This window comes from Ovis canadensis, chromosome 3 (genome assembly GCF_042477335.2).
Source record: "Ovis canadensis isolate MfBH-ARS-UI-01 breed Bighorn chromosome 3, ARS-UI_OviCan_v2, whole genome shotgun sequence".
Classification (NCBI taxonomy): domain Eukaryota; kingdom Metazoa; phylum Chordata; class Mammalia; order Artiodactyla; family Bovidae; genus Ovis; species Ovis canadensis.
Window position 1 is genome coordinate 221,260,979 of NC_091247.1, and position 10,692 is coordinate 221,271,670.

The 10,692-nt window shown below is 53.7% G+C and overlaps 1 protein-coding gene across 1 annotated transcript; it reads left to right on the forward strand.

Annotated features, from left to right (window-relative positions):
- Positions 1 to 205: 205 nt before the first annotated feature.
- LOC138435240 (TRIO and F-actin-binding protein-like) lies at positions 206 to 8,934 on the forward strand. Its single transcript, XM_069579572.1, has 4 exons — positions 206 to 1,220; positions 4,537 to 4,614; positions 7,123 to 7,260; positions 8,875 to 8,934. The coding sequence occupies exons 1-4, from the start codon at positions 816 to 818 to the stop codon at positions 8,932 to 8,934; spliced, it is 681 nt and encodes a 226-aa protein (XP_069435673.1). The 5' UTR covers positions 206 to 815.
- Positions 8,935 to 10,692: the final 1,758 nt, after the last annotated feature.

Sequence of the window (10,692 nt, forward strand, 5' to 3'; positions counted from 1 at the left end):
AGAGCTTGCAACTCCCCTGAGGCCTGGCTAGGACCCCAGCTGCCTGTCCTCCTAGACAGACCCCACCCAGCCAGGGGCCCGGAGCCCCACCCACCCCCTCACCTCATCCTCAGGTAACCAAGCTCCCCGCGAAGCAGGCGGAACCAGCCCGACGTAGCCGCACAGAAGCCCCTCATCCCAGGAGCCCTGAGAGGCGGCCTGAGGGGGACCGGTGGCTCCAGGGGTCCTTGCCGCCCCCGAGGACGTCAGCCAGAACTCCTGAGAGGGAACAGCGGACACAGAGACCCCTGGAACGTGGCCGGGCGGGCCCAAGACAGCCCCTGGGAGGGTGGCGGAGTCAGGAGGAGCCACCAGGATCCCGGGGCCCGCACAGATGCCTGGAGAGAGGCTGGCGCAGCCAGGAGGAGGGCCCGGGCCTGCGAGGCTGGCAAGGACTCGGGGAGTCCAGCCGGGGGCCTGCCAGAGTCCCAGAGGGAGTGTGGAGGGGCCCTCCCAGGGAGTCTGAGAGCTGGAGCCTGCTGGGCAGCCTCTCTGGCCACAGGAGGCAGTCAGAGACCTGGGAGGAGCCCCCGGACAGGTCAGCTCGGCATGGCTGGGGCAGCCTACAGGAGCTGTCCAGTCCTCGCCAGCCTGTGAGCCCCCCAGAGAACTCCAGGGCAGGCCCAGGGGAGTTCTCGAAATCCCAGAGGCCTGAGACGTTACCAGCCGTGGGCAGGGGCGCTGAGGAAGCCTGCCCACACTTGTGTGGCCCCGAGAGGCAAGCTGAGTTTGACTGGAGGGACCTGGTGAGCCTTCTCGGGGTACCCAGGGAGGGGATGTGGAGCCGCCCGGAGGAGCCTACACTCACCTCCCATCTTCCGAGGCTGGACTGGGAGGGCCTCCTGGAGCTCCTGCAGGCCCAGTTGCTCCACAAGGACCCAGCGGGACACTGGGTTGGCCCTGGCCAGGCTTCCCCAGGCACCAAGGATACCCTGGAGCTGGAGCAAGACCGACACAGCCAGCCTGAAGGAGGAGCAGGGGCTGCCCTAGTCAATGGATACGACTCAGGGCAGTGGCCCCAGAGCTCCGCTCAGCCGTCCAGCCCCACCAGCATCTCCACTCAGTGGCCGAAGACCAAAGTGACAAGCGGGCCAGAGTCCTCAGCTACAACTGGTCTGGAGGAGACGGGTCAGTTGGGGAGCAGGAGCCCTGCAGAGGGCCCCAGCTCGCCACGGCGGAAGGTAAGTCAGTCTCATTAACCAGGGACAGCCTGAAAGTCAGCCCCACCCGACACAAGTCTCCCGAAAGGTCATGCCTCAGCTCCTGCACACCATCTACCTCCTGACCAAAACCTGTTCCTACCACCAAACTGCAGTGATAACACCCAGCCCTTTCTTTGAGCATTTACTAGGTGCTAAATCTTGATATGAATGTTTTATGGTATTTTCCTCATTTACTCTCCACAGCAATCTGATGAGAAAGGCAATATTTACAGATAGGGAGTCTGAGACACAGAGAGGTTAAGCCACTCACCCAAGATCACACAGCTAGTAAGGGCTAGGGTAGGGGTGGACCGCAGGTCTGATCTGTGCAGATCACCCTGAGGCCTCCCACAAGATGCTCTGACCAGGGCCTTCTCCCCTTCTGGCCCTACAATACTTGGTTTGTGTTGCTTTCTGGTGGCCTCTACCTGGCCCTGTCTGGGACTGCAGCCAATGTGGTCACGTCCCCTCCCCACGGCACTATTCCAAGTTCCTTAAAATCCAGGACAGCTTCACTTACCCCTCTCTGGCCCCTGCAGCGCCTCTCAGGCCCAGGGAAGGAGTTGTATAAATGCTTATTGGTCTGAGCTCACTGCTGAGACGGCTGCTTCAGTGGGGGCCTGTATGGAAAGCAGGCCCAGTGCCTGGCACATAGTGGATGCCCACCAAGTCCCTGCCTTATCTCTTTGGCCCAGGGGCAGGGTCACAGAGTCAGTGCTGCCCTGAGCGTCTATGTGAAGATGGGAAGGGTCCTAGAGAACAGACCCCCGAAACCTGGCCTCAGCTCACCAGGGACGCAGCATATTTTGATACCCAGCTTCTCTTGGTCCCGGTCTTCGGTAGTATGGGACCAACTGCTCCCCCGACAGGCACCACTGGGGCAATGTGGAGGTTCCTGCTCCTTCATCCAAACTCTCCTCGTCTCCATGATGTGCAGCCCCATGCTGCCTCCCCCATGGATGACAGGGGAGGGTTCACAGTGTGTCGGGCCCGGGGCTGGGGGCTTTACACACTTTGCCATATGTGCCTCAGATAGATACAGTGCCCAGACGCATTCAGCGTTTGCTGTGGGTCACACATATATGTGCTTAGTTGCTCAGCTGCGTCCGACTCTTTGTGACTCCATGGACTGTAGCCCGCCAGGCTCCTCTGTCCATGTGGATTCTGCAGGCAAGAATACTGGAGTGGGTTGCCATGCCCTCCTCCAGGGGATCTTCCCAACTCAGGGATTGAACCCAGGTCTCCCGCACTGCAGGTGGATTCTTTATTGTCTGAGCCACCAGGGAAGCTCATGTATAAGATGAGAGAAATGGGACCAAAGTATTGACTCCAAAGCCCAAGATTGTTTGTTTGTTTTTTTTATAGTTGTTTTAGAGTGTTATGTTAATTTCTACTGTACAACAAAGTGACATAGTTATACTCTTTTTCAAAAGCAAACAACTCACTTAAAAATAATTTTTCTTTCTCTTTTTTTTGGCTGTGCTGAGGCTGTTGCTGCATGGACTTTTCTCTAGTTGCAGAGAGTGGGGGCTAGTCTCTAGCTGCAGTGTGCAGGCTTCGCATTGTGGTGGCGTCTCTTGTGGAACGTGGGCTCCAGGACGTGTGGGCCTCCGTAGTGTCAGCATGTGGCTTCCAGGCTCTAGAGCCCAAGCCCAGTAGTTGTGGTGCACGGGCTTAGTTGCTCTGCAGCATGCGGGATCTCCCTAGATCAGGGATCGGGTCCACGTCTCTTGCATTGGCAGTAGATTCTTTACCCTTGAGCCACCAGGGAAGCCCTCCCTATATACATATATTCATATTCTTTTCCATTCTGGCTTATCAAAAGATCTTCAATACAGTTTTTCTTGTGTTATACAGTAGGACTTTGTTGTTTATTCTATACACAATAATTTGCCTCTGCTAATTCCAAACTGCCAGTCCTGCCCTCCCCACCTCCCTCTCCCCTTGGCAACCACAGATCATGCCAGTGAGCCTGTTTCTGTCTTACAGATATGTTCATTTGTGTCATACTTTAGACTCCACACATAATATCATAATATCATGTATTATCTGTCTTTCTCTTTCTGACCTACTTCGCCTAGTATGATAATGACTAGTTCTATCCACGTTGCTGTAAGTGGTGTTATTTCATTCTTTTTTAATGGCTGAGTAATATTCCATTGGAGAAGGCACTGGCACCCCACTCCAGTACTCTTGCCTGGAAAATCCCATGGATGGAGGAGCCTGGTAGGCTGCGGTCCATGGGGTCGCTAAGAGTCGGACACGACTGAGCAACTTCACTTTCTTTTTTCACTTTCATGCGTTGGAGAAGGCAATGGCAACCCACTCCAGCGCTCTTGCCTGGAGAATCCCAGGAACGGCAGAGCCTGGTGGGCTGCCGTCTATGGGTTCGCACAGAGTCGGACACGACTGAAGCGACTTAGCAGCAATATTCCATTGTGTGTATGTACGTGTATGTTCCTTGTTCAAGTCTCGGATCAGGGGCTCTGTCTGAGATGCTTTTCCTAAATACTCACCCCACCCCTGGGTTGGTGATGTTTCCTTTCTGGGCTTGGTCGTTCTGCTACTCTTCACTGGGTCATGCTCAGTTGTTGCCATCTTCCCTTAAAAAACATGAGCTCCTTGCAGGCAGGAGCTGCACCTACTTTATCTCCATACCTCCAGCCCCTAGCCCAGGGCCTGACACAAAGGAGGAGCTCAGCTCAGTGGCTGGTTGACCAGTGGATATATGGATGCTTGAGGGCCTACAAGAAACACGTGGAGGGTGGGTAGGTCAGGGGGTAGATGATGAATAAATGATGGATGACAGATGTGTGAAAGGGTAACGGATAAATGATATGTGCTGGACAAATGAGAAAGAGATGTCAGATGGATGACAGGTGGGTGGGTGGTTGGATGGATGGGTGATAAATGGAACAGATGATGGGTTCAGGATAGACATCACATGGATGGGTCAATGTTGTAGAATATGCATGATGGATGGTGAATGAATGTTGGCAGATGGGTAGATGGATGTTGGATGGATTAAGGAAAGATACACAGATATAGGATGGATGAATAGATGATGAGTTAATTGAAGATGGATATATTGGGATAACAGATGTTGGATAGATGAGTAGGTAGATGATGTAGAATAGATTTTGGTTGGTGGATGGATATATGGACCAATTGATGTTGGATTCTAGATGGACGTTAGATGGATGGATGATGAATGGATGGATAAGAAGTTGGATAGATGGATAGAACCTGGGAAGGGAAATACCATAATCACAGCTGTGTTCTTTCTTATCTCCAGTTCCAATCAAAGGAGCCTGAGGAATCAGAACGAAGCAGAGGCCAAGACTCACTGACTGATCAGAAGCAGGCCGACTCGGTAGTTGGGTCATTGGGTCATGGGTGTGGGTCATAGGGAGGGGAAGGGAAGGGAAATCAGGTAGGAGGTGGGCTGAGGTCCTGAGATGAGCTCTGGAGTCATCCAGACCAAGGCTGGCTCTGTCCTGGGGTCACTGAGAAGAGGGGCACTAGAGGAGCTGGGCAGCAGGGCTACCTTCTGGCTTGGAGATCTGGGTGGGTGGACAGTCCTGGGGTCAGAAGCCCAGGCCTCTGCTTTCAACTTGCTAGGATGCCCTGAAAAGGTCACTGCCCTTCCCTGGGCAAATGGCAGTTTGACTCTGATAGTCTCGGAAGGCAAGGTCCTCCTGGGTCTGGAGGGCTGGCCACCCTGGGAGAAAGGGTAGGCTCCCAGGAGCTGGAGCCAGAGAGGCACTGAGGAGGGCCAGGGAGGTGCAGAAGTCAGCTGGGCCTGGAGGATCTCCAGGGTCCTGGGCGGGAAAGATGTATGCAAGTGGTGGGACCCGCCAAGGCTGCTGGGAAGCCTGGCTGCAGCTGGAGCACACGCTCTGCCCCGCCCCTCCCCACGACTTGCCAAACAGACTGTTCTCATCACCCTCAGCCTCCAGAGCGGTGAGGTCAGAGCCGAGGGCCTGGGGCAGGGGGAGGCGGGAGAGGGAGACCAGGCTGCTCGGGGCCAATGCTTCTCTAATCCTGTTGTCCTGCTGTTTCTCATGCTGCCTCCTGAAAAGCCGGGTGTGACGGGGTGAGGGGTTGTCTGTCTGGCCTTGCTCCTCGCCTGAGCTGGGGGGATTCTGCCCGACCTGAGGGGTTGTCTCTCTGGCCTTGCTCCTAGCCTGAGCTGGGGGGATTCTGCCCGACCTGAGGGGTTGTCTGTCTGGCCTTGCTCCTAGCCTGAGCTGGGGGGATTCTGCCCGACCTGAGGGGTTGTCTGTCTGGCCTTGCTCCTAGCCTGAGCTGGGGGGATTCTGCCCGACCTCTGACTGTTGGGCAGAGGAGGAAACGAGGGGCAGGGTAGTCATCCTAGATCATATAGCCCACCGGTGGCGGGGCTCAAATTAGGACCCGGGACTCAGAACCCCTCACCCAGGCCTCTCCCTGCTCCCCCCGCAACACCGCTTCCCAGCTCTGCCCTGATTGTCTTCGTCGCCTCGCAGAGTAGAGGCAGCATGCTAACTGCTGAGTGGGCCGTCTGTGAAATGGGAGGTGATGGCGACTGGTCACTAAAGGTGCTTCCAGTTCTCCCAGGGACTCTGGCAGCTTTGCTCTTCCTCTTTCTGTGTTATTTCTTCACATTTCCTGGGGCCAGGGTTTTGCGAACAAAGAGGAAATAGAAATACAGGGGTCCCCCTCGAGGCTCCATGAAATGGGCCTGCCCCAGCAACCCAGGAAACCTCTCAGTCCACCCCCAGGAAGCGTAGACTGGACAGAATGACGACTGCGTCATTCATTCATTCATTCATTCACTCACACACTTAGTGAGCACCTTCTGTATGCCTGGGTGTAGGCCAGAGGTGAGCTGGAGTGCCATTATGGAGCCCATGGTCTAGTGGTCAGGGCTGTGACGGGGATGTGGTGCAGGGTCGGGGCCATCCTTACCCCCAGCATCCTTTGGACCTTGCTTTGATGCTTCATGTCCCACATCCAGAGAATCTCTGGATGCTGGGGACTTGGGTCACCTGGGTTCTGTCCTGCCTGTGCCAGTAACCTCCTCTGTGACTTTGGGCAAATGCCTCTGCTTCATGGAGGCCTCATTTTCCCCAACAAGTGAAGGTGAAAGTCGTTCACTCGTGTCCAACTCTATACAGTCCATGGAATTCTCCAGGCCAGAATACTGGAATGGGTAGCCATTCCCTTCTCCAGGGGATCTTCCCAACCCAGCGATCGAACCCAGGTCTCCTGCATTGCTGGTGGATTCTTTATCAGCTGAGCCACCAGGGAATCCCCAAACAAGGATGACCCCAAAGAGGGTGCACTTGGGGGCTCTGCTGGGTACGACTGTAGATGTCTGGGACTCATTCCTCTTACAAAGCTGAGGAGAGTAGGCAGACGGGGGACTCGGGATTAGGGGACACTTGGGTGACCCCTTGGCTCCAGAGGATTGTTGCCATGGGGAAGAGGGACCCAGAGTTTTTCCATCTTTAGATATTTCAAGAGAAGCTGGAAATATGTAGTTATGTGTTAACCTCTTGATTATTTAACACTGGAACCTAATGCAAAATAATCTGAAAACCCTATGTGGGCTGAACACACATCTGTGGTCTGCATTCGCCTCCCGCTGGCTCCCTGGGGTCCAACTTGAGGGTGGAGAGGTGCACGTTCCCAAGGGTGCTGAGCCCTCAGAGCCCTGCCAATACCACATGGGTGAGCGAGTTCACAAGCTCTTTTCTCGGCAGTTCTGGGATGGAGGAAGATGGCAACTCTGGGCCTTTGAGGTGGGCGTGGCAGCATGGGCAAGGGAGGCTGTCATCAGGGACTCCCCCATCCCACCAAAGGGACCTGGGGGCCAACACTGGACCCTGTTTGACAGGCAGACAAGAGGCCAGCGGAGGGCAAGGCTGGGAGCCCACTCAAGGGCCGACTGGTGACCTCATGGCGGATGCCCGGGGACCGTCCCACGCTGTTCAATCCGTTCCTGCTGTCTCTGGGGGTCCTCAGGTGGCAAAGGGTAGGCTGGCTCCAGTGGGGTGGGAGGGGCAAGGGTGGGAGAGAGAGGGGGAGGGGAGGGAGGAGGCTGATGTTAGGCAGAGAAAAACCAGTAGGGGCTGAGAGGGAGTGATGTGGGACCTGCACTTGAGAAAGGAGAGCTGGAAGCAGAGCCCTGAGCTCCCGTGGTCTCTGCGATGAGGGGCCTGTCCCACCTGCAGGACTGGGCTGGGGCCGCTTTCAGCTTGCAGGGTGAAGGGTGATGGAATAATCCACACAGCTGAAGATCCCAATCAGCATATAGGCCAAGGGGAGCCAGGCTGGGAGGGGGGAAGGGGGAGAGGGAGAGAGGGCCTGTGAGGGGCTCTGGGATTGCAAAGTGTGTCTCAGACCTGGGCCTGAGCCAGTTGCACAAACATCTGGCATTACGTAACCCATCCTCTACCCAGAGAGGGCTGTAAACACTCAGGCCTCTGGTTCGGAGTTTCCTCAAGAGCGAGGAGAGGGGAGGGGAGGCAGCTGAGACTTGCTCTCTCTGGCCCCTGCATTGTGGTGGAGGGAGCAGGCCTGGCCACCTCCAGGGGCCACAGGCTGGCTTGTGGGCTCTCTTCTTTCAGTGACAGGCTGGTTCTTGTACTCTGATAAGCTTGGGGTCTAGCTCTAAGCTGGGCACATTAGATGCTGTAATTAGACAGAGTGTAAACTCAGGGAGGTGAGGTGGACTTGCCCAAGGGTGCATGGCTAGGGTTTAGAGGAGCCAGCCACTTGCTGATTTTCCTCATTTCTTGATGAGAGCATGGCTGCAGCCATACTCACCAAGCCTCAGTTGCCACATCTGTCTAATGGGAAAAAAATATATATATGCTGATGATCAGGGCTGCGGGGAGGACTGGCTCAGAGAGATCAGGATGTACAGAGGTGTGAGGAGGTGGGGTGGGGGGCAGTGTCCAAACACTAACTTTCCCATCTGCTGCTTCTTTTTATTTTTAGTATTTAAAAAATATATATCTTGGCTCAGTTTATTTATTTTTGTTTATTTTTTTGCCACATGGCATGTGGGATCTTAGTTCCCCTACTAGGGATCAAACCTCTGCCCCCTGCAGGGGAAGTGTGGAGTCATAACTACTGGACCACTGGGGAAGTCCCCCATCCACTTCTTAAATTTCCTCTCTGCTGCTCTATGGGGGTTAAGGCACAAAGATAACGAAGCAAACGTGGTTATCTAGGCAGGGTGGTATCTTTAAGCCAGGGGCGGGAATTACCTTATCAGCCTAACTAAAGGTCACTAACACACAGTAGTTTCAGCGGGAGGGAGCAGGTAAGTCCTTGGTGGGAGAGAAGGGAAAGAGAAATGGGGAAATGGACTCTGGGATGCTGCTGGTGATGATAACCAGCATTTATTGTGCACCTACTATGTGCTCGGCTCTGTGTTCAGTGAGTGGCACACCTGATTGCATTGAATCCTCACCCTTGGGTGTAACAGGTATGGTTCACATTGTCCATTTCATAGATGAAGGAATGAAACTCACTTGTTCTAGGTCACACATAGGGGAGAGCTAGGATTTGAAGCTTGCTCTAGCCAACCTCAGAGCCCACCCTGTCCCTACCACCTCTGTGCATCCATGTCTCCTTGCAGAGTCCTTGCAGCTCCGAGAGGCTCCGCAGATTTTCCCCATTGGACAGATACGGCAATTGAGGCTCAATGAACTGGCTCAATGAACTCTTCTCTCATCCAGGGATGAGGAAAATCAGGAGCTGAGAGACAGAACTGCTAGTGGAACCATCCAGACAGTTACTCAGAGCAGCTTTAAACATCTCTCAGGCTGGATAATGAAATCAGTCCAAGGTCAAGAGCCAGGAAACCTAAGGCTTGAGTTCTGGTCTCTGCTCCTAACTGGTGTGGCTTTGGGCCATTGTCTCCCTTCTCTGAGCCTCATATTGTTATCCTCAATAGAAGAATGGTCTGAAACTGGATAACCCCAAAGTTTGGTGGCTCTGTTTAAGAAGTCACTCCTGGGTCCCTAAAGCTGTACCATCCCTCTTACCAGGGCAAGCTGCAGTAAGGGAGTCATTGTTGCTTCACTTGTTCATTCACTCACTGGACCAACATTTGTGAAAAACCTGATATGGGCTGAGGCCCTGGGCTTTACCTGATATAGACGAAAACCACTCTTCCTGCCCACAGGGAGCTCACAGTTTGTAAGGATACTGACATAGACCTGGTCAGGACACAGTGTGGTCATCACTTGAGTTGTAGAGTATACAGATGCAGGGAACTCCAGACAAGGAAATTCTAAGTCTGTGCTGGGGGCACTCTGCCTTCCTTTGGATTGAGACTTGAAGGGTGAGGAGGAATTTTCCAGGCAAACAAACATTTGGAGGGAGGGGAGGGAGAGAGTGAGTGTGTGTGTGTGTTGGGGCATAAGAGGACAGGAAGGGAAGTGTTCCAGACACAGCACAGAACAACATGTGCCAATGGGGAGGCACAGGGGACCTGGCTTATTCTGGGACATCCTGGTGCTTGTGCAGCCCTAGCACGTGAAATGTGTGCGTGTCTAATGATGGACAGCAGGCAGGGGCCATATGATAATGAACACTGACTACAAGAATGCGCCTCTCAGCAGTGGAGAAGTGTTGAAGAACTTTGGGCAGGGGAGTGTTCTAATCACTGTGTTGAGGGTACTGGAAGAGAGTCCCGGGGGGCCAGGAAACCAGCAAGGAGGCTGGTACTGTCAGGTGCCCAGTGCCCATGCCACTGGGCAAGGGTGGTAGCTGAGGTCTTCTGTTTGTTCACTCACTCTCCCAAGGACCAAATAAATACCTGAGTGAGGTACAGGGGTAGGATGAGAACACTGCTCAGCAATGCCAGAAGGCCAGTGTCTAGGAGGACTTATCCATGGTCTCATTTCTCAGGGTGGAGAGAATTCCAGTGGGAAATGCTGGGAAAACTTCAGCTCCCTGGACCTCCACTTCTTTATCTGTGAAATGGGGATAGTAATTATAATCATGACAGAAATAATTTCTGAACCCCAAAGTGAGATGGCAGAATCACTGAGATGGTAGTTATTCTAATCCCCCTATGCCCCTATCTAAGGAGAACTAACTAGGGATAAAGGGGGTGTTCTAGGTGCTTTACTTAAACACTTAATCCTTACAGCAGCCTGTGAGATCATAGCATCATCTCATTTTACAGAAGGTGAAGTTGAGGCACAGAGAGGTTAAGTACTTTGCTTAAGGTAACACAGGGCTTGAGTCACAACGCTCCATAAGCCATTCCATGCACTTAACAACAAATTCCATCACAGTCCCTCCTCAGCAGTAGGCTTAGAGGAGCTCCTGCAGGCAAAGAACCTCTTAAAAACCACCAAGTGCTTTGGGAAAGAGAAACTGTATAGTCCACACCCAAGAACACAAAATGAGGTTCTTAAGCAGAGAAAGACTCCCTGTGAGGAGG